This window comes from Podarcis liolepis (assembly GCF_965112155.1).
Source record: "Podarcis liolepis genome assembly, chromosome: 12".
Classification (NCBI taxonomy): Eukaryota; Metazoa; Chordata; class Lepidosauria; order Squamata; family Lacertidae; genus Podarcis; species Podarcis liolepis.
The window spans coordinates 369,489-394,412 of record NC_139563.1 but is presented as its reverse complement, the minus strand read 5'-3'; the positions used below and the strand labels follow the sequence as shown (position 1 = coordinate 394,412).

The window sequence follows — 24,924 nt, the reverse complement described above, 5'->3', positions numbered from 1 at the left end:
AGAGGCAGGAAGAGATGACCGTGCTAGATCACTATTTCAAAGTACTATCTCAAAGTACAGTGGACCCTCTGGATACGGATTTAATTCGTTCTGGGGGTCCATGTGCACCCTGAAAAATCCGTAACCAGAGGTGCCACTTATGTGCACGTGAGCTGCGCGCAGAGTGCTTTGCGCATGTACAAGCAGCAAAACCCGGAAAAATACTTCTGGGTTTGCTGCTTTCGCAGCCCAAAAATTATGTACCCAGAGAGATACGTAAACTGAGGGTCCACTGTACAAATATCTTCCGGAAAAGATTGCCCATACACCCGTCTAGTCAGAGAATCATAGACTGGTCCACTCAATGCCCCCAAGGGAAACCTGCGAGCAGGACCCGAGTGCGAGAGCAGCCCCTCTCCTCCCAGGGTTTCCAGCAACTGGGCTTCAGAAGTGTCTGTGGAGGCAGACCAGGTGGGGGCTGGGGGGGCAGCTGGTGGTGGCGCTTGCTGCCCCTTCTCCTCTCTCTCCCTGCAGGAGCTACAAGATGCGCTTCAACAGCATCTCTCAATCCGACGCGTCAGTAGCTGCCTGGAAGACCAAGAGGAGGGCGTCCAGCAACACGGACAGCGCAGGCGCCCTGGGGACCCTCCGGTAAGGCGCCCAGGAAGGAGGGAGGGTCGGATCCTGCTTCCTTGAAGAGCAGAGCCCTGCAGGCAGGGATCCTGCTTCTGGGGCAGGACGCACAGAGGAAGGGAGCTTCCACGAGGCCCTGAGGGGGCAGCAGCCATGCCTTGCCCAGGCCCCCACTGGCCATCTCCCTGCACCTTCATCAGGGCAGCAGCCCAGCAATGGCACAAATGCCCAGCTGGGCAGCAGAACCTCCTTGTTGGTGGGAGCCATTGCAAAGGCCGGGCTCTTCCTTGGCAAAACCTGCATTTTCCTCCTCCTTGGCAGAAGCCAAGCCATCTTCTCCCCCCCCCCCCGCCCACCTTGTCCCTCCCCAGCCCTTGAGGTGCAGATGTACCAAATGACCCTCTAGCCAGGCTGGCCAGAAGCCCCCTCCTCCCCTTGCCCTCTGAGCTGAAGCCCAGCCCCACTTCTCAGGGCAGCGCCTGGGCGTCCGTCTCCTTGGGCGTCATTTTGTGCTGAAATGCCGGGAAGCTGAGCAACAAAAGGACTTCACAGCCGCAGGAGGGCTGGTGCTGAGCTGAGCACAGGGAAATCGATCTTGTCGTGACCGGCTTTTAATGGGCCGAGTTCAGGAGGTCCAAACCAATCTTTAATTCAATACGGGCCATATTAAAATTTAACAGTTGTTTTGTTTTATTGGACTATTCTTTCCCCTAAGCTCTTGGGACAGAGCAAGTTTAATGGCCGTTTATTAGTGGGAGGAGGAGCCAGATTAATGAAAATTGGAAAGAAAAAGGCCGTGTGGGTTTTGTAACTGAGCGAGATTGGGCCCAAAGGTTGCCAGGGGAGCTCAGCCCATTCGGAAGACCTTTCTTGCAGTAAAAGCTGCTGGGTGGTGGGAGGGGCTCCCTGGGAAGGCGGGGGGGGGCTGTCCTTCACTGGAGATTCTTAAGCAGAGATTGATCTTGAACTGTGGTCCCTGCGTTGCAGGGGCTGGACTAGATGAGCCTTGGGGGTCCCTTCCAACTCCACCTTCTAGGATTCTGGGACTTGCTTGGCAGAGTCCGGCTGAGCTGCAGACTCCTTCTGGCTGGCCTTGGAGGTGCCCAGCTGGCAAAGGGCCTCTTGACTCCTGAGGGAGGGGGCAGAGCCTGGCCCCCCACCCTGCCCCCCTCTCACCCTGCCTGTCTCCTCCTCCTCCTTTCCAGGTTTGCCGTCTTTGGGCTGGGCTCCCGGGCCTACCTGCACTTCTGTGCCTTTGCCCATGCTGTGGACACGCGCCTGGAGGAGCTGGGGGGCGAGCGGATCCTGCCCATGGGCGAGGGGGACGAGCTCTGCGGCCAGGAGGAGTCCTTCCGCACCTGGGCCATGGACGTCTTCAAGGTGGCCGCCCTGCAAGGGGGGCGTTGTGTGTATTGGGGGGAGCGCTTTGGGAGTCAAGAGCAACAATTGAACTGCAAGGTAGAGGGGTGTGTGTGTGTGTGTGTGTGTGTGTGTGTGTGTGTGAGAGAGAGAGAGAGAGAGAGAGAGAGAGAGAGAGAGAGAGTGCTTGACATATGAAATAGGAGGTTCCCAAGCAAGGCAGGAAGCAGATTTTCCTCCTCTGGAGTAAGCTTCTTGAGGCTCCAAAGGAGTCATTTATTTATTTATTTCAAAACTTTGAAACAAAATATAATTTATTATTTATACCCCACCCATCTGGCTGGGTTTCCCCAGCCACTCTGTGCAGCTTCCAAGAAAATATTAAAAGCACAATAAAACATCAAACATTAAAAGCTTCCCTAAAGAGGGCTGCCTTCAGGTGTCTTCTAAAAGTCAGATAGTTGTTTGTTTCCTTCGCATCTGGAGGGAGGGCACTCCATAGGCAGGGTGCCACTACCGAGAAGGCCCTCTGCCTGGTTCCCTGTAACCTCACTTCTCACACTGAAATATAAAGCACTAAAAGAGATTAAAATCAGCATCTGGAAAGGTTTGTCTAAACAAGACCATATTTAAATAACTTCCTTGGATGGTCAGTGCAGCCCAAGAGCAGCAAGATTGTTGTGATCATTTAACAGGCCACCTTTATTCTTTGTGGAAATCCTGACTGGGTCTCTGGGTCCCCAGCCGGCTGCCCTTCCACGTTGCCCCAAGACAAATCTGGGAGGCGGGGGCTCCGGGGGCTCCTTGCCAGGATGGCTGAGCTCTGTCTCTCCAGTCGGAGGCAGAAGGGCTTCTGAAGGGCAGTGGCTGGGAAGCGCAGGAGGGGAGAGTTGCTCTTGGGTTCGAATCCTGCTGGCACCTGGTTGGCCACTGAGGGAAGAGGAGGCTGGACCAGGTGGGCCGTGGGCCTGATCCAGCCCCCCCCCCCCGGGGATATTCTCGTGTCCTGTGCCACAATCCCCTTTTGCTGCGGGTGTGGATGGACAGGGAGGGAGGAGGGTGCCTCTTTTGCTGGAAAGCACTGACCTTTTGGATATATGGAGTTGCTAGAGATGCCCCTCCCCTTTTGCAAGCCCCTCCCCCTTTTGCAAGCCCCTCCCCTCTCAGATCCTCCTTGGAGGGGCTGTTGCAGGTTGAATGGATGCTGAGCTTTGCTGGCCTGGAGTGTGGGGTGCTGGTGCCACCTGGTGGGCAGCTGGGGAATGGCACTGCCTGCCTGCTTGCTTGCTCCGGGGTCTCCCTTGGCTGGGGTGGAAGCCCCTGTCCCTCCATGTTGAGCAGAGGGAGAAGGCGCCCCATCCCTGCCAGCCCCACAGCAATGTTCCTCTTCCCCACCTTCCCAAGTGGGCAGCTGTGTCCTGCATCCCTTGGGGTCCCTCCCAGCCCCACGACCCTGCGCCCTCCCCAGAGAGCAAGTCCTCCCTCCCTCCTGACCCTCGTCTCCCCACAGGCCGCCTGCGACACTTTCTGCGTGGACTCCCAGGTGGTCGGCACAGAGGTCTTCAACAGCCCCTGTCACTGGAAGCGCAGTCGCTTCCGCCTGGTGGTTCACCCGGCGGCCCTGGACCTCCTGCCAGGTACGTGTCGGGCGGTGGATCATGGCCTTCTGCTGCGCCCAGCGGATGCCCTCCTGCTGGTGCTCTGCCCAGCGACCAGCCCTGCCCTCGCTTACCCCAAAGATTGTGCATCTTCCCCTCCGCTGACCCTTGTGGAAGCAGAATGCAGGGTCTGGGGTCTGGAAGGATCTGCGCCTGAAACATATATGCGTCTTGTAGGTCACCCATTAGTGTAATAATAAAAAAAAAAGCCAGCAGGAAAGTGGCAGAAAAGGGGGCACGAGTGGGGCATGTGGAAGGTTTTTGACCAGCAACGTAGTTTTCCCAGCAGAGCTAATTTTGGGGGGCATCTTACTAACCAGAGTGGGATGACTTGCACACCCCCATCAAAGCTGTGAAGCCTCGTATGCAAGCAGAACGCCCTGGCGGGGGGCATCAGAAGAGCTTAGCTGGGGAGGGGCTTCTTCTCCAACGCAATTGCCTTGGAGCTAAGGCCTGGCTTTTCTTCCACACCCCCGAGAAGCCCCCTTTCTTTGGGCTCTGCCCCCCTCCCCCCATGCCGGGGGGGGGCATTGATAATATGCCAGCCTAAGCAAGGACAAAACTTGGCACCACTTGCGAAATGTTTCTTATTTTCTCAATAATTGCTTCCGGTACAGTAGCTTTCTTACGGATTCTCTCATTGGGTATCCATATAAATTAAGGTGGTGGTTGTTGCTCTTATTATTATTTTGCACTCCCTTGGCTCAGCACCCTGTGGCACTGCCTGTGCCCCCACCCAAGGGGTCCTGAGGGGCCCTCCAGTCAGCACTGAATGCCTCCAAGGAGAGGTGTGGGGCTGACAGGAGCCACAAGCCCAGAAACCCTGTGAGGAGGTGGGGCAAGTTGTTCCATCCCGTGGGGCAGAGAGGCACATCCTCAGAGGCCCCACTTTCGGGTTTCTTTGCATGGGCCCCACATTTTGCTTCCTTGTCCCCCACGGAGACCTTTCTCCCCGCTCCACTGCCAAATTTGGAAAAGCCAAGCTTGAAACATCTCCCTGCCTCCACCTTGACCCTTTGAGTTTCTCCCCCTTCAGGCCTGACCCTCGTCCACAAGCGCAATGTCGTTCCGTCCCACATCCTCTCCGTCAAGAACCTGCAGAGCCCAGAATCCAGGTGAGAGTCAAACCAGGACAGTTGGCGCTCATCCCAATTTGGCGGGCGCTTCTCCCTCTTGCAGCCCCCAGCCAAGGGGGCCTGATTTCCGCCAGCATTTGGGGTTGGGGGTTCCTGGCTGCCTTGTGCACAGGCCACTGCCTTCCTGCTGCCCCCCCTCGCCCCAGGGCTGACCGCTCTTCTCCTTTCCCCCATTGCAGCCGCTCCACCATCCTGGTGCAGCTGCAGACGGGGGACCAGCCAGAGCTGGCCTACCAGCCGGGGGACCACGTGGGCATCTTCCCCGCCAACAACGCAGAGCTGGTGGATGCCATCCTGCAGCGAGTGGAGGGCCCGCCCCCTGCCAACGAGGCCGTCACCGTGGAAACCTTGGAGGCGGGAGAGAGTGAGTGGCCCCCTGTGCCCAGACGGGCCTGGCCCATGCCGAATGGGGAAGCCCTCCAGGCCAGTGTGGGGCAAAGAAGGGTGCCCTCTCCTAGGGCCCAGACCAGGGTGCTGCCTTTCCAGTCCTGCAACTTTTTATACTGCAGTTGCTCTGCTTTATTTCTGGCTGTGTTTTCACTGGGCACACACACACACACACAAGAAAGATTGAGAATTAAAGCTGTCAATTAAGATTTAAACCTCCTGTTCCACATGTGTGGGAGAAATACGAGAGTAAACAGGCTGTGAAGCCCTTTTAGCAAAGAAAAACACTTAGGTGCTTTGCAGTTTACTGAAAGCTATGAATTAGTCAAATACACCTTTTTGTCCCTGTTTATTTGTGGTTTGCTGACCTTTCCCCTCTTTGCCCCCTTTGCTAAAAGTGAAGCACACATTTTTGTAAGATAGACGAAAAGGTTTACTTACATTTCAACGCAGGCAGCAAATACAGCCCACTCCTCTGGCCACCTTCCAGCTTGTCAGTGCCCTTCTTAAACGGTGGCGCCCAGAGCTGGACATGGGACCCCAGGCTGGCCACTGTGGACTAGTCGGGCCCTTGGCCTGATCCTGCAGGCTCTCCTTATGGTGTCTAGATGAGCCAGTATGGGCTCACCAGTAATGACTGATACTTTGTCAAGGCTGCAGCTCCTCTTTGCAGACAAATGCTTGGGTGGCTGCAGTGAGCAAACTGGATTGATCTCCTTGAGGGGCCCTGCGGGTGGATGCTGGCTCCTCCCCCTCCCCCTCCCGCACACACCTTTCTCCACTGTTGGATGCCCACCTGTCCTGGATGTTTCAGCTGTGATTCCTGCCTTGCAGGGGGTTGGCCTAGATGACCCTTGGGGGTCCCTTCCAACTCCACCATTCTCCCATTCGGTGGTGGTGAAGCCTGACTAAAAGCCTTTTGAGCTGCTTGGCAGCTGGAAGTTCCTGCGGCCGCTGAGTCTCTCCCTCCTGCTTCTCCTCCTCAGGCCCAAAGCGCTTGTGGGTCCCCAGCCCCCGCCTGCCCCCCTGCACGCTGCGCCAGGCGCTCACCTTCTTCCTGGACCTCACGACGCCCCCCAGCGCCCAGCTGCTCCAGATCCTGTCCACGCTGGCAGAAGACCCGGCCGAGAGGGAGAAGCTGCAGCGGCTGGGAGAGGTAGGGGGCTGCGTAAGAGGGGTGGAAATAGGTATTCTTCCCCTCCCACCACACGACCTTGAAGCTGGGGGGTTGTGCGTTATGGACCCCTTTATCTCTAACACACACACAGAGCCCACCCTGCTTAGCTCGCCTCCCGTGTCTCAGATGCACCAGCCTGCGGAACTCCCTCCCACCTGAGATTAGACATCCTCCCCATGACTAAGGCACATGAATAAGACTTTCTTGTTCCAGCAGGTGTCTTAATATACCATATTTTTCGCTCCATAAGACGCACCAGACCATAAGACGCACCTATTTTTGGAGGGGGGAAACAAGAAAAAAAATACCCTGAATCCCAGAAGCCAGAACAGCAAGAGGGATCTGGCTTCTGGGATAGCCTCTCGCTGTCCCGGCTTCTGGCTCAGCGGTGCGAAGCCTCTCCTGGGCAGCGGGAGGAAGGCTCCCCCAAGTGCTGCGCTCCCTTTAAAGAGCACGCAGAGCGTTTGTGCTGCTCTTGGGGGCTCCCCCCCGAGGGGAAAAGCCCCCAAGAGCCTCACACATGCTTCACGCGGCTCTTTAAAGGGAGCGCTGAGCAGAGCCTCCCGCCTGCATTCACTCTATAGGATGCACACACATTTCCCCTTACTTTTTAGGAGGGGAAAAGTGCGTCTTATAGAGCGGAAAATGCGGTATTTCATTTCCCCCCCACCCATTCCTACAAGGAGCTCAAGGGGGCAGACGGGGCTCTTCTCCCCATCCTCACTTCATCCCCGCCACAACCCTGAGAGGGAGGCAGAGACTGGCCTAAGGTCACCCAGGGAGTTTCACGGCTGAGGGGTGGGGGGTGGGATTTGAACCTGGTCTCTCCCAGGCCTGACACTCTAACCGCTAAGCGCCACTGCCTCTCCCTGCCCTCCTTGGGCTTGGGGCTGGGCTGCTCCTTTCCCCCGCAGGACTCCCTCCTGTACGAGGAGTGGAAGTGGTTCCGCTGCCCCACCCTGGAGGAGGTGCTGGAGGAGTTCCCCTCGGTGCCGCTGCCACCCTCGCTGCTCCTCACCCAGCTGCCCCTGCTCAAGCCACGCTACTACTCCCTCAGCTCAGCGCCCAGCGCCCACCCGGGGGAGATGCACCTCACCGTGGCCGTGCTCAACTACCACAGCCAGAGTGAGTTTCTTTGGGGGGGGGTTGGGCTAGATGGCCCTTGGGGTCCCTTCCAACTTTACAATCTTGTGATTCTAAGGGGACAGTCGGTCGCAGGGGTGACCTTGGCCACCTGGGGAGGGGGAAGGCAGTCTCATTTCGGGGTGGGGAGGAGAACCTCCCAGGCCGCCTCTCATTTTGCTCCCCGCTCTCCCCCGCTTTGCTCCACAGACGGCAAGGGGCCCCTTCACTTTGGCGTCTGTTCCACGTGGCTGTCAAAGCTGGCGCCTGGCGAGATGGTGCCGGTTTTCGTCCGAGGGTAAGGGGTCTGGGGTGGGGGCTTGGGCTTGGACCTCGAAGGAGCAGCCCTATCCAAAGGTTCCCTCTGGCCTTAGCAAGGTGTCCCAGAGGAAGGGAGCCAAACTCTCCCCCCCCTGCTTCCCCAGAGAAAGAGGCACACGCGGTTGAGCCGCCAGAAAAGAATGTCTCTCCTGCTCTCGTGGACGTCCCACAAAGCTCATGTTGGAAGAAAGCACTTCTTCACATGTTACACCCACAACACAGAGTCGGACTGTGGAACTCCCTCCCCCAACCTTTCTCCTCCTCCTCCTCCATGAATTTTTCCAATCCTCTACCTGCCCGCGGACTGTCTCTCCAGAGTGGTGCATGCTCTGGTTATCTCTCGCTTGGACTACTGCAATGCACTCTCTGTGGGGCTCCCTTTGAAGGTGACCCGGAAACTACGCAACTAATCCAGAATGTGGCAGCTAGACTGGTGACTGGGAGCGGCCGCTGAGACCACATAACACATAACACTGGTCTTGAAAGGCCTACACTGGCTCCCAGTATGTTTCCGAGCACAAGTCAGTGTTGGTGCTGACCTTGAAAGCCCTAAATGGCCTCCATCCAGTATATCTGAAGGAGCGTCTCCACCCCCATCATTCTGCCCGGACACTGAGGTCCAGTGCCGAGGGCCTTCTGGCGGTTCCCTTGCTGCGAGAAGCCAAGTTACAGGCAGAGGGGCCTTCTCGGTAGTGGCACCCGCCCCATGGAATGCCCTCCCACCAGATGTCAAAGAGAAAAATAACCACCAAACTTTTAGAAGACATCTGAAAGCAGCCCTGTTTAGGGAAGCTTTTAATGTATAATAGGTTATTGTATTTTAGTGTTAGGTTGGAAGCCGCCGAGTGGCTGGGGAAACCCAGCCAGATGGGTGGGGTATAAATAAATTATTATTTATTATTATTATTATTATTATTAAAGCCACCCAGGTTGGTGGTCATTGCTGCCCCCTGTGGCAGGGAGTTCTGCAATCTGTGTTGCATGAAAAAGCCCTTCCTTTTTGCCTGGGCTGAATCTTGCCTTGTCCAGCTTCCGGGCTCCCCTCCTGTCACCCGCCAGGCAAGTGACTCTTGGTGTCTCTGCCCCACAGCGCCCCCAACTTCCAGCTGCCCCAGGACCCCGCAGCCCCCTGCATCCTGGTGGGGCCTGGCACCGGCATCGCCCCCTTCCGGAGCTTCTGGCAGCAGCGGCTGCACGGCCTGGAGGCCGAAGGTGGGTCAGGCGGGCCGGGGAGGCTTTGGGCTGGGGGCGGCCGGCCTTTGCCTCTCCCAGCCCTGACCCCCTCCTGCCCCACACAGGGCTCCCCCCGGGCGAGATGACGCTGGTCTTTGGCTGCCGCAGCTCCCGCCACGACCACATCTACAAGGAGGAGGTGCAGGAGGCGCAGCAGAAAGGGGTCCTCAGCCGCGTCCTCACCTGCTTCTCCCGCGACCCAGATTACCCCAAGGTAAGAATATGGGAATTGGGGGGGGGGGAGCCTCCTGTCTCCAGCCAGGGGCCCATCTGGCCAGCAGCCTCTTCTCACACTGCAAGAGCAGCCCTGTCCTCCTGCGAGAGGCCTCCTCAACCTCAGCCCTCCAGATGTTTCTGGCCTACAACTCCCCTGATCCCTAGCTAGCAGGACCAGCGGTCTCAAAACCTCTGTCCTGGGGCTTCCAGCAACTGGCATTCAGAAACATGGCTGCCTCTCCAGGTTGGAGGCCATCCCTGCTTCCTGTGGAGGGAAGGACTTCCCTTTACCTGCCCTGACTCTTTCAACCTGCAGCTTCACTGGAAGTCTACTCGTTTTAGCACAAGAGATGGAGAAAAAATCCCTTCTGCTTTCTCCAGCCTCTGCCTAATTTTATAACCTCTCTCCTGTGGGAGGGAGTTCCACAGTTTAACTCCTCCTCCGCCCTCCAGTCTGTTCTGGGCCAGGAGGTCCAAGGCGGCCTCCACAAAACAAGGCTGGGGGCCAACGGGGACCCCTTCTGATCCGCTTTAAGTGCAAGAAAGGAGATTCTTGTGAAACACGAGGAAGACCTTTCTGGCAGTCCAAGTTGTTTGACAGCGGAACGGTTTCCCTCGGGAGATGGGGGCCTCTCCTTCCTTGGAGGTTTTTAAGCAGAGGTTGGAGGGCCATCTGTTGCGGATTCTTGAGCTGTGATCCCTGCCTTGCAGCGGGCGGGACCGCTAGATGATCCCTTGGGATCCCTCCAACTCTATCATTCTCAGGCTGTTCTGTGTCAGGAAGGCTAAGGGCAGCCTCTGTAAAACCAGGATGGCCAAGGAGGCCAGTGCAGTTCCAGCGCCCCCCCCCCCAGTGAGCAGTGGAAATAATAAAATGGGGGGGGGGGGGCTCTGGGTAGGCAGATATCAGCCACCCCATCCAGCCTTTCCAGGCAGACTTTCCAGGCCGGGTTTTCCCTCTTCCTGCAGACATATGTTCAGGACCTGCTGCGCTTGGAGCTGCCCAGCTACGTCCACGAGGTCCTTTGCCAGAGGGGGGGCCACATGTACGTCTGCGGGGATGTCACCATGGCAACGGGGGTCCTGCAGACCGTCCAACAGATCCTGGCCAAGGAGGGTGGCATGACGCTGGCGGAGGCCGGGGACAAGATCAGCGAACTCCAGGTGAGGGAGGAAGGGGAGCAGCCCCCCAGCCAGACCCCAGCGCTGGAGGCAGGCTGCCTGGGGCAGGGTCTTACGGGGGGTGGCCCCTTCAGGTCACAGCAAGTGCATCAGCAGCACCAAATTGTGGAGCTGCCCTCCTTCCCTGCAGCGCTGGGGGCTGGACCAGTGACCATTGGGGGTCCCTTCCAACGAGGTGCCCGGGGGGGGGGGGGAGCGTCCGCATGGGTCGGATCTGACACTGCCTCTTTCTCTCCCAGGACCAGAACCGCTACCACGAAGACATCTTTGGCCTGACCTTCCGCACGCAAGAGGTGGCCTCGCTCATCCGCAGCCAGTCCATCTCCCAGCAGAAGCGCCAGTCCTTGCTCAGCCTCACCCCCTCCTCCCTCTGAGACCCCCCCCCCAGCTCCAGATCTTGCCATTAAAAGCCTTTCCCCCCTGCCCTGCTCTGGCGTCCGCGCACTCCTTTCTCCAAAGAGGGGAGGGTCTTAGAAGAGCAGCTCTCGCCTCTGATGGGGGATGCAGAGCCCAGTCAGCCTGGCCAGGCCCCCCCCCCCAGCCTCTCCTCCTCCTCCTCCTCCTCCAGGAATTGGTCCTTTTCTAAGGGCATCCCTGCCTCCAGGGAGTTCCGTCGTTTTCACACTGCGTTGCATGAACAAGTCCTTCCATTTATCGCTCCTCAATCTTCTGCCTTCCGGCCACTTCTTAAAACAGAGCGCCAAGAGCATTTTTGGAACTGCGAGGGAGGAGGATGGCGGCAGAAGCAGACAAGGTAGCCAAACTCCTGGTCCCAGGACAGCCTGAAAGCCAGGCTCTCTTCCTAAAATAATTGTACCCAACTGTGGAAAATAAAGGCACCGTCAGGCAGCGCCCGCAGGTTATAAGAAGAGAGAAGCTTCTTAGCAAGAGAAGCCTTAGGCCAGAGGGGACAGGGCATCGCAGGGTTGGACTAGATGACACTTAAGGGTCCCTTTTCAACTCGGCTCTTCTTTCCCTTGCCCTATAAGCCAGGAACGTGCCCTGACATCACAGCTTGACACAGCCAATCGGAACCAGCTACCTGCCGCCTTCCCTGAAGAGCCGCTTGGAGCTTTCAAGGGGGAGGGAGAAGCCCCCCAATCCCACAGCCCCTCCTTCAAATCCCCCCCCATTGCCACAGAGGAGGAGAAAGGATTCTGTTCTCTATAGGAAGTGAATCTCTCTCGTTAGCCACATCTGTAAACATTTATTTGTCCCCAAAGGGTCCTGAGCTGGCGCCCCCTGCCCCCAGGGGCGGCTTTGCAGGGGGGGGGGGCACAGCGCAGCTCATATAGCAGCAGAGGAAGGCAGGGAGAAGGGGGGGCATTTGGCTCCAGCCATCCTCTCAGCGACCTCAGGAACTCTATAGCTCTACGAGTAGCACCAGACAGGGCCTGATCCGGCCCATAGCTTATTCACCCCTGCGGAGGGCACACACCCAAAGCCAGGAAGGGGGGGGTCCCCTTCTCCCGTCAGAGTCCACGGCCAGCCAAGGGTGGGGATCAGGCGCATTCCCCCTCCTGCGCTGCTCCTCTTCTGGCTGGCCACGCTCCGGGAGGTGGGGGGGGGGGAGGAGTCCAGCAAGTCACTGCCGGCAGCCATCACCTGCAGGGGCAAAAGAGGCAGGGTTAGGAAGTTGGGGGGCTGGACCCCAGGTACCGGACCCTCATGCAAGGCATGTAGCAGGGGCCACGGGACTCGGGCCCCTCTCGTCCAGGCTCCACCCTGGCTCCTGGCCTCCTCCTCTCCTCAGCTGAGAGAGCTCCACTGGCCGAGCACCAAAGAGACTCTGGACCTCAGGGTCACGGGCAAAAGAGTCCTGCCCTGCAGGGGGTTGGGCTAGATGACCCTCGTGACCCCTTCCAACTCTGCCGCTCTGGGATTCTATGCTGATTCCTCCAGGATTTATCCGATTCCCCTTTAACGCCACCCAAGTCAGTGGCCATGACTCCCCAGGGAAGGAAAGGTGTTTGAACAAAGCCAGCCTCCCGGAGCTGCTGACCCTCTTTCCAGACACACATGGGAAAAAAGCAAGGCGACTCTCCCCCACCATTTACTGTCCCCACCCCAGGCCTTGGCATCTCTAGCCCCATCTCTCCATCCAAACTTGCTCAGAGCAGGACCCCAGGAAGGAAGCAGCCTTGGTCCCAGGAATCCCTGCCTGGTGCTGCCAGCCGCCCCTAACCCTGACCCCGAGGGAATGTGGGGGGGATGCAGGGACAGGCAAGGATGCCTTGGAGCGTGGGGCTGAGCTCTGCAGAGTCCCCCCTGAGCTCAGGTGAAGCCCCACGGAGGGAGGCTGTGGGTCAGAGAGCAGGAGGGGAGGGAGACTCACGTCAAGAGGAGGGTGGGCGATGGGAAGGGCGATGGCGGCTGCTAGCTCTTCTCCCTCTGTTGCTGCTGTGCCTGAGACGACTCTTCCTCCTCCTCTTCTTCCTCTTTCCAGCCCCCAAGGGTTAGATCCTGGCTGCGCACATGCAAAGAGGGCTTGGGGGAAGCTGCAGGGTGGAGAAGGAAGTGAGCCGGGGACCCACATGAGATTTGTATTAAATCTGTATCCCGCCCTATCTTCAAAACATAAGACTACAATAGAGGAAAAGCAACGTCTTTCTGCCTCTTCCTCCCTCCCCCCGGGGGCAGGTGAATATTACACGTCAGGAGCCCCAGAGACAGTTTTGCACCTCGGCCCCCCAGGGAGGGCCACTGGCAAGCAAGTGACCCCCCCTAACCCCCGCCTGGGGCAGGGAAAGGCAAGCAGAGGCCAGAAAGCCCTTCAGGTGGGACGGGCCATTGGGACTCTCAACTCGGCCATGGCTGCTGTGCCAAGGACGCGGCTCTCGCCATGGAGCAGACCAAGCCTCCTCCACGCTGGGCAACATGTTCTTTCCAGCCCCTGCTAAGGCCCCCCCCCAGAGGCATCGCCTGGCTCTGCAGCCAGGAGCATCGGAGGGAGGAATCTTGGGGGAAGCGCCTCCAGGGAAGACCCCCCCCCCCGGAAGGGAAGGAAGCCCCGGCAGTGCCCCAGAGGGGAGGCTCACCTGCCTGCGCCAAGGGCTGCGAGGGCGAGCGTGGCGACGTCTGGTGCTGCTGCTGCTGGTGAAGCTGGAGGAGAGAGGGAGGTCAGGAGGGCGCCACAGCCTGTGAGGGGGGGCGTACTGGATCCCTGGGGGATCTCACCCAGGACCAGGCCCCCTCCGCCAGGCATCCCACACAGGTGAGACCCAAGAATGCGCTGGCCCCGCCCCACCACCCAGGAGACAGAGGAAGCACAGAGCTGGAAGGGATCTCCAGGGGCCATCTAGTCCAACCCCTGCTGCTCCCCACCCCCAGCCACCCACTCACTCACCTCATGCATGTAAATGGCGTGCAGACTCATCTCGGCCGAGGCAAACTCTGAGAGCAGCACTGAGCGGCTGAGGGGCCCTGGGCGCGTCTCTGGTGGGGCCACACTGCTGGGGCACAGAAAGGCAGGGAGCCATTGGCCGCAAGAAGCAGGGATGGGGCAGGGGGCAGCCCCCCTCCTCCACCAGCCCCTCTGCAGCCCAGGCCACAAGGCCCTCCCCACCAAGACCAGGGGGCTCCTTTCCGGATGGCAGAAGGAACCACTTGGGAGAGAAAGCAGAGGGAGCGGAAAAGAGGGGAGAGGAAAGGAAAAGAGAAATGGGAAACACAGCGGGCCCCCCAAGGATGAAATCAAGAGACAGGTGGACAGAGAATGGGGTGGGGAACAGCAGGGGCCCAATGGAGCCCCCCCAGGGTCTCTTTCCAGCCCCCCACCAGCTCCCTCCTTCCCTATCTGGGAGTCAAAGCACCGGGGCCAAGCAGTCCTGGGCCTGACCTGCCATCCTTGCGCCCGGGCCCCAGACCAGCCAGGTCTCCCCTCTGCCTACCTGTCTCCGGGGAGGGTGCTGTCGCTCTGGTAGACGGCGTTCTCACCCCGCCGGGGCAGCTGCGAGCAGGAGAGGGAGGCTAGGATGCTGGCGGCTGCACCGGCTGCGCTGCCCAGCTGCCCAAAGCGCTGCCTCTCTGCCTGGGACGCCAGACCCCCACTTCCCGCTGCCAGGACAGGGTGGGCCAGGACGCTGGCCAGGAGGGCCTCCGGCTGCAGGGAGGGAGAGGCGGTTAGAGGGAGCGCCCGGAGGGGAAAGGGGGCTCAGGACCCCAGAGATGGCGCCCTCCCCCGTCCCCAGGACTCACCACGGTGCAGGGTCCCTCGTCCGACAGGAAGGAGGCGCCCAGGGGGGCCTCGGCCAAGAGGCGCTGGGCAGGGGGCGCGTGGGCCGCATCCTGCTGCACCTTCTCCTTGAGGTGCCCGATGAAGAGGGAGCTCTCGGGGGGAGGCTGCCAGCGCGGGTTGGTGATGGCGAAGTGGACCAGGGAGAGCTCCGTCTTGCCGTTCTCTGCCTGCTGGTAGACGGAGGCCTCTGTCCGGCCCTGGGACAGCCACTGGGGGGTTGGGGGGGGGGAGAAAGCAAGTCAGGGAGGCCGTGGGCGCAGGGAAGACTCAGGGGGGGGGACACGCAGGGAAGGGGGCGGCTGGGGATTCAGGAGCAAGAAAAGGAAGGACTTTCTCCCGCAGGAGGCGCGGGGGGGCACCAACCTGTGTGGACCAAAGGCTCCCAGCCACTTTGGCCAGCTCTGCCCTCCATGGCAGGAGGCAGCAAATATTTCTGGATCCCACTTGCTGGAAAGGGCAGGATGGGAGGGGGCTTGTGGGCCTCCAGCTCAGTATGGTCTGACTCTGACTGGCAGCAGGGTGAGTGTGCCCCAGGGGAGGGGGCATCTGCTCTAACCACTGAGCAATGTACCCCCTCATGTCAGCTCACACATATTTGTAAGGGGAATAAGAATGGGCCCAAGAGGGGAAGGGGAGCCCAGCAGAACTGGGGGCTTGGCTGCAGCAGAGAAGCCCAGGAGTCCTCTGCTTGGCCCTGGGCATGTCACACTCCCAGCCTCAGTCTCCCTGCCTGTAAAATGGGGCTGCTGTGTGAGACGAGGATTGCCAGTGGGTATCGTGTTATTTATTGCATTTACCTCCCCCCTTTTTCTCCAAGGAGCCTGAGGGGGCACACATGGCCCCCCCTCCCCCGGCTTAAACAACCCTGCGAAGGAGGTGAGGCTGAGAGGCAGGGACTGGCTCAAGGTCACCCAGTGGGGAATGGAACCCTGGGCTCTCTCAGGTGCTGGCCTGGTGCTCTAACCACTATGCCACACTGTCTCTCATGGGGGGGGCCTCCATCCAACCCCCTGCAGCACTTCAGAATAATTCCACCCGGAAACAAGAAACTGAAATGCCTGTCCCCAAACTGGCCCCACTGACTGGATGCAGGGAAGGCACAGGGTCACACGGCTGCTAGCAAACAGGCCTTAGCGCTTGAAATCTCTCCCCCCCCCCGTGAGGATTGCCACCTCCAGCTCCCCCCCCCCATACCTGTGGGTTGCCATGGTTGCGGATGTCCAGCTGGGCGAAGGAGCAGATGTCCCCGACCCCCACCACCTCCACCGAGAAGTTGCGGAAGAAGTCGATGATGTCCAGGGCTTTGGCACGAAGGGCAAAGATGAGCAGGAAGGGGGTCACAATGGGGCTCAGCAGCTCCTCCAGGATGAAGACCTGGGGGCACAGGGGGGGGGGTGTCAGTTCCAGAGGTCTCCCCTCCCCAAAACCCACCCTGGCATGCGGGATGAGAGGGAGCAGAGGGGCTGGGCTAGGGGGCTCCATCCCAGGAGAGCTAAGAAGCAGAGCTGCCGGATCCTGCCCTGTCCTTCCTAATTGCGCAATGCCTTCTTCACACCGCAGCACTGCCTCCCAGCCTTGGTGGGCACCCAGAGGGGCCTGCTCCCAGGCAACTCTGGAACTCCCTGCCAGGGGACGCCAGACAGGCTCCCTCCTCGCTGTCCATTCTCTGACAGCTGAGACCTCCTGGTTCCAACGGGACTTTGGGAAAGGACTGGTGCTGGCATGTCTCTATTGCTGAGGCCTGTGCTCTTGGCACACCTTTTAAATCTTAGTTTTCATTATATTAATGATTAATTACATTTTAACAATTGCCTTTAGCTTTATGCTTCTAGCTAACGTTTTTGCTTTTAGCTAATGTCTTTCACTATCTGTGTAAGTCGCCTTGACTTACACGATATGAAGAAATATTAGCAGCTACTGATTGACTGCATGTCAGCTGCTCTGAGCACCTTTCTGGGTGAACAGCAGGCTACAAATCCTCCAGAAAGTAAAGACCTCCTGCCTCCCCCCCCCCCGGCCCACTCACCGCCTTGTACTGGAAGAGCTGGGCCAGCTCCTCCCGCGTCTCCGCCTTGTGGGCATTGCCCTGCCAGTGGTCAGGCATGTAGTGAATGTGCGCCAGGACGCACTGCAGCAGCTGCTCTGGGCACCACACCAGGTGCTCGTCCGGGATGAAGGACCTGCGGGAGGGGGAGGGGGGTCAGCACCCAGGAAGACCGGCCCAAGCACCCTCCCCCCATGAACTGGGGACATCAAGTGGGGGGGTGCTCCACACCTGGCGAAAGGAGCCCCCCGCACCCCTCCATGACCTAATCCAGCGCTTTGGTGTCTTGGTGGATGTGTGGCGGAAGGTGGAGGTCTGAAGGCAATCTGCCAGGAGGTTGAGCCGGATGACCCTTGGGGGTCCCATCTGACTTGACCATTCTACAAACTCCTGTTACCCACTGAAAATATAACAGACCCACTGAAGTGAACAGATGCAACTGTGGTCCATCCATTTCAGTGGGTCTATTCTGAACAAAACGTGGCCAACTACAACCCCTGAAATACCACACGTGCGAGGAGTCAATGCGAGGAGAACCTGGGACCTGGCGAGGGATCAGTGCCAGGTGCCCCATTCCGCAGGGCAGAGGAGGCCAAACTGGAGAGAGGCCTGCCTGCTGGAGATCCTCCCTGGAGCCAGCCTTGGTTAGGACTCCCCAGGGGTAGGAGGCCTATTATGGGGCTGGGCTTTAATCTCAGGGCAGAAATCACAGCTGAAGACTCGCTGGGGTTTCCCTTTGAAGCCCAGCCCCCACCCGAGACCTCGAGGGGCTCAAACTCCCAGGCTGGCCAAAGGCCACAGGGGAAGGGGAGATGGTGGAGGGCCGCATCAGGTGGGTCTTCCGGCCCTGGCTCTCTGGAGGGCCACATGCGCCCGCCCTCCTGACCCACCTGGCGACGGTGACGATGACCCCCAGGAGGGTGATGGCGGTGAGGATGTGCTGCACGGTGAGGACGTCCTCGTCGTAGACGGTGAGGGCGATGAGGACGGCCAGGAGGGAGCCGGCGAAGAAGCAGACGTTCCTGGCCAGCAGGGCCAGCAGGGGGCTGGCAAAGGAGTTCATGTACTTGGAGGCGGGCTTGTAGCCGCGGCTGAGGCGTGCCTGCAGCTCGTGGTCCAGCTCGTTGAAGTGGCGCAGGTAGAGGCGGCCAAAGAGGGACCAGCGGCGGGCGCCCAGGCTGCCCGGCTCCCTCTTGAGCACCTCCGTGTAGCTGAAGAAGGCGTACAGCACCTGCCACACCAGGATGAAGGGGCAGAGCAGCAGGTTGGCCAGGCCCAGCAGCACCATGCCTCGCCCCAGGCGCCGCGCCAGCTCCAGCCGGGCCCCCGCCCGCTTGTACTGGGGCTGCAGGCTCCACTTGCCCTGGAAGAGGGAGCCCGGCCCCCAGAAGAAGAGCAGCTCCAGGTTGTACTTGAGGCCCTGCGTCAGGAAGACGCCCTCGCCCAGCAGGGGCAGGCGGAAGCGCACGGGCAGCAGCGCCTTGTTCACCATGGCCACCAGGTAGTTCTTGAAGCGCAGGACGCGGTGGTGGATGTCCAGCTCGCTCAGCTCCCGCTTGTGGACGCACATCGGCTGCTCCCGCTGCAGAGAGATCAGCCTCGCCTGCACCTCCTGCCAGCTGCAGTTGCACAGCTCGTCCTGCGGGGGCGCAAGAGAGGGGGGGAGGAGGACACGCTGGGGGGGGGGAGGAAGAGGACCCCCAGCCCCCAGGCTCTCTGTCCCTGGAGACATATATGCTTTCATATCTTCTTTTCAGGACCCAGCAGGACACAAATATTTTTATAAGCAGACATTAATTGATGGATGACTAGACTTCCCTACTCCAGCTTGCTAAAGTGGGGCTTAGGAAGTCATCGCTCCTGCTCAGCTCAGAATTAAACAGGCAGCCGTCGCAGGATCAGGCCCCCCTGCTTCACATCTGATTCAGAAAGGATCTCTGCTTAAGGCCATAGAAGCCACTTAGTCCAACCTTCCTCCCTCAAGGGAGAGCCAGAAATGACATCCACCCCCCCCAAAAAAAGATCAGCCTACAGTGTGAAATCCAGAAGCTGGGAGCCAAAGTTTTGGAGCTCCTGAGGACCCTCCCCAAAGTCAGGCCGCTGTCCCTGGGGGAGGCGAACCCCAACCTGCTCACTGGGTCTCTGACCATCAGGACCCAAAGAGGGAGAGAGGGGGGGGGGAAACCCTCCTCCACCCCTCAAGTCCTGCCTCTGACTCCTTATTCCACCGACAACATGGCCCCTACGGCAGCAAGGAAACACGCACAGATGCTCAAGCACCAGGTGCTTCGGAGCTGCGCCCTGTTCAGTCAGGAGGGGGCAGACCTTAAGGATTCGGCTGTTATTTGGAAGACAGGGACTGTCCCCTTCTGCTAGAAATGCAGGCATCCCTTGTTGCAATTAAATTCTATTTAAGCCGTGGGGCCCAGACATGCAGGAGTGATCTGGGGGGTGGGATGTCAGCAGCCTCTGGGAGCAGCCCAAGGAGGCATCAGAGGAGAGGTAAAGGAGAGGGGGGCTCAGCAGACCCACCGGCTGCCTCCTGAGGAACAAGGGGGGTCCTTGCTGCACCCATCGCCCCCTCTGTGCTGGGAGGCTTTTAATGTTAGAGGCTGCTTGCTGGCTGAGGGTGGCCTATAAATAACAACGTTCTTATTTTCCTTCCTGCTCACTCACTCACTCACCGCGGGGATCTTGAGGGCCTTGGTGTAGAAGGTGCGGATCTCCCAGTAGCCCAAGAGGCTGCAGAGGACTTTCACCAGGCGGTAGACCCAGAAGGTGGCAGCCATCACCAGCAGGAAGATGATCCAGCCGCTGGAACGGATCCTGAGGGAGGGGAGGGGGGGACACCAGGGCCCTCATCAGCCTGGCCAGGGGAGGGTCAGCCGAGGACAATGGGAGGGAGACCCCAAGCAGGACCCGGGTGCGAGACCAACAGTCTCCCCTGGCAGCAGCATCCTCTGAGGTCCAGGCTGGGGAAAGGCTTCAGGCTGTTGGGGAGGGACTCCTCCCCTCCGAGCGACCTAGGCTGGGTTGCACTAGGTCGCTCCAGATTCATCAACCTGGATTAACTTCGACCCTTTCCTAAGGGGTGTGTGCGTGTGTGTGTGTGTGTGTGTACATAAGTACATACAGGTACATAGAACCATAAAGTTGGAAGGGATCCCCAAGGGCCATCTAGTCCAACCCCCTACAATGCAGGGGCAGCCATGTATCTATCTATATATCATAAAAACAAAAACCCTCAAAGCAGTTGACAAAAAGATAAAATAATAAAACCCAGAAAAGCACACAACTTGCAAGAGTTAAATCATTAAAACTCACACCACCTTGTCTAAAGAAGAACGTTTTCAGCAGGGGCCAAAAGGAAGACTGCGAAGGCCTTTGCCTGGAGTCAAGAGGCAGAGAGTTCCACAGCATCTATCTAACTGGACCTCCCCCCCCCCCCCCGGCTGCGAAGGAGGTTTGGGGCTCCCGAGGGCCGACCCCTTCCCCGCAGGAGGGTCTCTTCTCTCCCCCCGCCCCACTCACCTCTGGGCGCACTGGGGCGTGGGCAGGATGGCATCAGGCAGCGTCACCTTGTTCCTCTCGGGGAGGGCGCCCCCTCCGGGGTGAGTGTGATTGACAGGCCGGTTGGCAAAGAGCACGTCGTACTCCACGCAGCAGAGCAGGAAGGTGGTGAAGGTGACCACAAAGAGGAACTGCCTGGGGGGAGAGGAGCCAAGGGGGGTCAGGAGAGCCCCTCTGCCCAGGCCCCCCCTCAGCCTGCAGGACTCCCAGGGCGCATCTGGCCCAACCTGCCTGCAATGCAATGCGTTCCCTGGTGGGACCCTTTGCAGCCGGCGTGGGGGCTCCCTCTCACCCCCTGCCCTGCCCAACAGGGAAGGAAGATCCGGAGGAGACCCCTGGGCCTCCCCACTGTGGACGGAAAAAGGGCACCTCCATGCTCCCTGGAGACGAGAAGACCGAGAGGGAATGCGGGGGCTCCCTCCAAACAGCTGAAGGCCGCTGTGGGGCAGATGACCAGGCTTCTTTCCTGGTGGGCTCTCCTTCCGGGGAAGTTTTCAAGCAGAGCTTGGATGGGAATCTTAAGCCACAAGTCCTGCCTTGCAGGGGCTGGACCAGATGACCCTGGGGGACCCCTCCCAACTCTATGAAGACAGGTCCCAGAGCAAAGAGAGAGGAGGGGGCAGATGCTCCCCACTCAGGAGCAGCCCTGCCCCAAATGCCCACCAGCTCCCTCCTCCCCCCCCAGGGCCCAGCAATGAAGGGGGTGCAGAAGGAGGGGGGAGTTTTGGGTACTCACACCAGCTCAAAGACGTCCGAGAGCATCATGCAGGCAAAGCCGTTCTTTTGGTGGAAATGGTAGATGTGCAGGCTCTGTTAAGGAAAACCACTCTGCTACGCCTTGCCTTGAAGACCCCCCCTGCAGCCACCTGGAAAAGAGGGGGGGCAGCACATAGCACCCCTTCCCCTGGGATTCCAGATGCCTTCTGGGGCCGCTGAGCCCCACATGCTCCTCCAGACCCACATGCGGAGGGAAATGCGCTTTGTTCATGCTCAGAGGTGCTCCCTAGCTGCTGGGAAGTCCTTGTAGCATATTCATGCCAACTCTGCCCAGCGGCTCTTCGGAGCGGCCTTCCTGAGCGAAAGATGCCCAAGAAGCAGGAAGGATATTTTGGTGAAGAAGTTGTCCAAGTTCTTGATGTGATGCCAGGAATCTGCAAAGGAGGAAAGAGTGAGAAGGGGGTCTTGGCTGAAAGGACCCCCAACAACCCCCGCCGGCTGCCCTCTGCCCTCCCAGGCCTGGGGAGGGGTACCTTTCAGCCCCTCTGTGACGTGCACCAGCAGCTCCTTCTCATCCTCGGGGGGAGAGTCTTCCTCTTCGTAGTCCGGGAGGCGATGATAATCGCCATAGTGGCTTCCACTGACCTCCATGGGTTTTGCTGAGCTGCCCGGCTCCCGTCAGACCCTGATTGGGACACGGGGAGAAGGGGGCAGATGATCACTACTGTTGCACTTCTATCCCACTTTTCCCCCTCCAAGGAGCTCCAGGGCACGTGCAGAGTTCTCTGCCTCCCCATTTCATCCAGTAGGTTAGGCTGAGAGGCAGCGACCGGCCTCCTGAGTCACAAGCGCAGGCTCTCTGATACAAGGCCATCTCCAGGACACTTGGGGAGGGGCAGCCCCCCATTCCAGCCGGGGGTCGCCAGGGACCACTCTCCACTAGCCAGGATTGGGGCTGTGGTCAGGGAGAGTGGGGAGACTTGGCTGAAGGGGGCAGGGGGTCCCAGGAGGGGAAACTGGGTGCTGACCAGTTGGTTGATTTTGGGAAGAGGAACAAGGAAGTTTTTAGGTAACCATCAGTAGAAGGCGGGGGGGAGACTTTGGGCCCGTTTCTCCTCCTCTCCCTCATTTTACTTGTATGCCACTTTTCCATAGTTAAAGCAACATGCCAAGATTTATGTAATCACAAACATTACAAAAGTTATAAACGAGTAAAACACATCAAAAAGTACACAACCAAATTGAAACAATTTCCACATAAATCAAAATAAGATCTAAAAATGCAGATACAAAAATTCAAAGAACCACAGAGCAGTGGAGGTGGAAGGGACCCTAGTTGGACCCGGGTCATCTAGTCCAACCCCCTACAGTGCAGGAATCTCCACCAAAGCAGCCATGCCAAGGAAGGAGAATGCAGCTCCTACTGTGGCTCTGGATGGGAAGGAAAGGGGGGAACCTGAGAACTGGGGGTGAAACAGCCAAGAGGGAGGAAGGAGCAGATCCAGCGGAAACAGGGGCACAGGTCTCCCCAAGAAAGAGGCCCCCGGCTGGCCTGGGCTTCAGAAAGAAGAGTCCCGGGGAAGGAGGGTTTTGCCAGCTGACAGGCTGGCCAGGAAAGAGAGAGAAGGGTTTATTTACTTCCCGTCCTTCAGCCCAAGGTCCCAGGGTTGCAACGTTAAAAGACAATATTGAAAACAGTTAAACAACTTGCCACCAGAGAGATATGGTGGGTCCTAAATCTATACACTTCAAGTGCCCAAGGTCAGGGTGAAAGAGGTGCGTCTCAGTATCCTCCAGAAGCTGTACAGGGCAGAGGAGTCCTGCAGCTGAGGGGCTGCCACAGAGAAGACCCTTTCCTGGGGCCCCTGCCACCCCGAGCCTCTGAGGGCGGAGGAACAACCAACCAGGCCCCCTCTGCTGATCTCAGTGCCCAAGAGGGAAGGAGGCGGGTTGGGGCCTGGGCTGGCTGAATCGCTGTCCTTGTTCGGCCAGGCTGGGAGTTTGGCAAGCACAGGGAGAAAAGAGATGAGAAAGCCGGGCGGAGAGGCGGTCTCTTGGGCAGCCTGCTAAGGTGAGAAGCATCTCTCCTGTTCTCACATGGGGCTTGAACATTAACAAAGAAAACAAGGACAGTAAACCAGGTCTGCTGAGGGTTTGAGAAACAGGTCCGAGCTTTTCAGGTGAGGTGGGGGTGGGGAGAGTAACTTGATCTCTTGGGCTCCGCTGGGCCTGGCATGCCCTTGTTTACTTTTTGCAAATGACAGGAGAAAGGAGGCAAGGAACTTCCCTGGGTCTGCCTGAGCGCTGTGATGGGGGTCCTTCTTCACAACTCCAGGCCAATATCTAGCTTTCCTTCTCACGCAGAGGCTTGCCTGGGCAAAACCTGGCTCTCTCCTTTTATGGCATTTCCAAACAAGCACTGCTGAGTGCGCTCTGCTTGCCAGGGCCTGGATCCAGCCCTCCCTGAGGAAGACCCATTCCCTCTCACACGCTACACACCCGGTCACCTGCAGAGGCCAGGAATGCCCTGGATCCTGTCCATCTGCCTTGCTCCATTTCCTGCCACTCGCTGAGTCACTTCCCAACCATCCCAAAGCCAGCCTCTGACAACCTGGCGCCTTCCAGCTGCTTTGCGCTACAACTCCCACCAGCCCCAGCCGGCACACCTGGGCTGCTCCAGGTGAAGCTCCAGCTGGGCAGGTGCCCCCTCCCCCCCACTGGACAAGGAGGGAGAAGAGAGCTCAGCTTCATGGCGAGGACAGAGCAAGAAGCTCAAGCAGAGATAAACACAAGTGTGTGTCCCCCACGCCGCACCCCCCAGAGACTCTGCTTGCCCCCTCCTCCAGGGGCATCCCTCCCACTCCTCAGGAAGCCCCCTTGGCCCAGGACAGACTCTTGGGCCCCAGGACCAGCCCTGCCACAGACCTGGCTCTGCGCGGCCACAAGATTGTACTGGCTGGGTCAGAGTTGCCACCCAAAGCACCTAGGGGGCACCAGGTTGAAGAATGCCGAGTTCCGGCTCCTGTCCCCCCCCCCCAGCCAAGAGAGCTCCACCTCACCCCCAGTTACTGGCAGGAAAGTGCCGGCCGCCCCACCCTCCGAGGGCTCCCTGCCTTTACCGCTGCCCAAGAGAGATCTGCTTGGGGGATCCGCCAGTGTTGACGTCCGGCAGGGAAACCAGCCCTTTCCTGCTGGCCTTGCAAGAGCCCTGAGTCACCCAGGAGACACTCAGCGCAGAGGGAGGGCCGGATCCCGGGAGGCTGAGAGGCTCAGGACCAGGGAGGAGAAGCAGGCGGGACCAGGATTCGGCCCCCAGCCGGGGGCTCTCCTCTGCACTGGGGATGGGCTGCTCCCTATCCCACCATATGGAGGAGGGCGGGGCGGGGGGGGAGTCACCAGGCGAGCTAAAAATACCCCGGGCAGGCAGCAAGTTCATAAACAACCCCGGACCGGGTAAACATGCTGCGCAGCTGGCAGGAGGCCTAAGGAAGCGGGGGGGGGGGAGTGAGTCACTGGCAGGCCCTCTGCAGCCCCCCCCCAAAGACAGAGAGAGAGAGAGAGGCTCCTCCTCCCTGGCCAGGTGCCCTCTGGGGAAGGCAGGACCTGCCCTGGCTCTGCCCGGAGCCCCCCAGGCCGCGCTCCGCTCCCAGACCCCCCTCCCCCGAAGCCAGCCCGGCCTGCTCGCCCCCCCCCCCGGGCTGGAGCCTCCGAGGGAGCGGGGCCTGACCTGGCTTCCTCCGGCCTCCTCCGCCCTGGGGCTCCTCCCGGGCCGGGCTCCGCGGCTCGCGCTGCCATCCCTGCCTGGGGCCCCAGGAGGCTCTTCCGGGCTCAGCGGGCGGGGAGGCGGGGGCGCGCTAGAGCAAAGCCTGGGCGGGCGGCCATGCCTCGCTCTCTCTCCCCGCCGCCGCCGCCGCCCGCGCTGCTCGGGGCAGGAGGCTCCGCCCCCCCGGCGC

The 24,924-nt window shown here is 59.4% G+C and overlaps 2 protein-coding genes across 8 annotated transcripts in view; one reads left to right on the top strand and one right to left on the bottom strand.

Annotated features, from left to right (window-relative positions):
* NOS3 (nitric oxide synthase 3) overlaps positions 1 to 11,255 on the top strand; it is a 34,010-nt gene extending 22,755 nt beyond the window's left edge. For all 3 annotated transcript variants that reach the window (XM_083466646.1, XM_083466647.1, XM_083466648.1), the window contains 12 exons: positions 514 to 630; positions 1,818 to 1,992; positions 3,482 to 3,608; positions 4,666 to 4,744; positions 4,945 to 5,129; positions 6,139 to 6,308; positions 7,244 to 7,454; positions 7,662 to 7,749; positions 8,863 to 8,984; positions 9,071 to 9,219; positions 10,191 to 10,385; positions 10,643 to 11,255. In XM_083466646.1, coding sequence (XP_083322772.1) covers positions 514 to 630; positions 1,818 to 1,992; positions 3,482 to 3,608; positions 4,666 to 4,744; positions 4,945 to 5,129; positions 6,139 to 6,308; positions 7,244 to 7,454; positions 7,662 to 7,749; positions 8,863 to 8,984; positions 9,071 to 9,219; positions 10,191 to 10,385; positions 10,643 to 10,777 — 1,753 coding nt within the window. In that variant the 3' untranslated portion in view covers positions 10,778 to 11,255. The remainder of the gene's footprint in view (positions 1 to 513; positions 631 to 1,817; positions 1,993 to 3,481; positions 3,609 to 4,665; positions 4,745 to 4,944; positions 5,130 to 6,138; positions 6,309 to 7,243; positions 7,455 to 7,661; positions 7,750 to 8,862; positions 8,985 to 9,070; positions 9,220 to 10,190; positions 10,386 to 10,642) is intronic.
* A 340-nt stretch (positions 11,256 to 11,595) lies between these two features.
* Positions 11,596 to 24,911, bottom strand: ATG9B (autophagy related 9B). 5 transcript variants are annotated; one of them, XM_083466818.1, is made up of 16 exons: positions 24,843 to 24,853; positions 24,699 to 24,746; positions 21,505 to 21,656; positions 21,362 to 21,405; positions 20,991 to 21,055; positions 20,216 to 20,389; positions 19,369 to 19,510; positions 17,575 to 18,323; positions 16,667 to 16,820; positions 15,835 to 16,014; positions 14,601 to 14,849; positions 14,294 to 14,505; positions 13,738 to 13,852; positions 13,442 to 13,496; positions 12,739 to 12,901; positions 11,596 to 12,008 (listed from the first exon to the last, which is right to left on the bottom strand). In XM_083466818.1, exons 3-15 carry the CDS (start codon positions 21,620 to 21,622, stop codon positions 12,780 to 12,782), a joined length of 2,379 nt encoding a protein of 792 aa, XP_083322944.1. In that variant the 5' UTR covers positions 21,623 to 21,656; positions 24,699 to 24,746; positions 24,843 to 24,853; the 3' UTR covers positions 11,596 to 12,008; positions 12,739 to 12,779. The 5 variants fall into 5 exon arrangements, with proteins under 5 accessions (XP_083322944.1, XP_083322945.1, XP_083322943.1 ...); XM_083466819.1 differs by having other exon boundaries at positions 13,442 to 13,505; positions 13,750 to 13,852; positions 24,699 to 24,911; XM_083466817.1 differs by having other exon boundaries at positions 24,699 to 24,850.
* Positions 24,912 to 24,924: the final 13 nt, after the last annotated feature.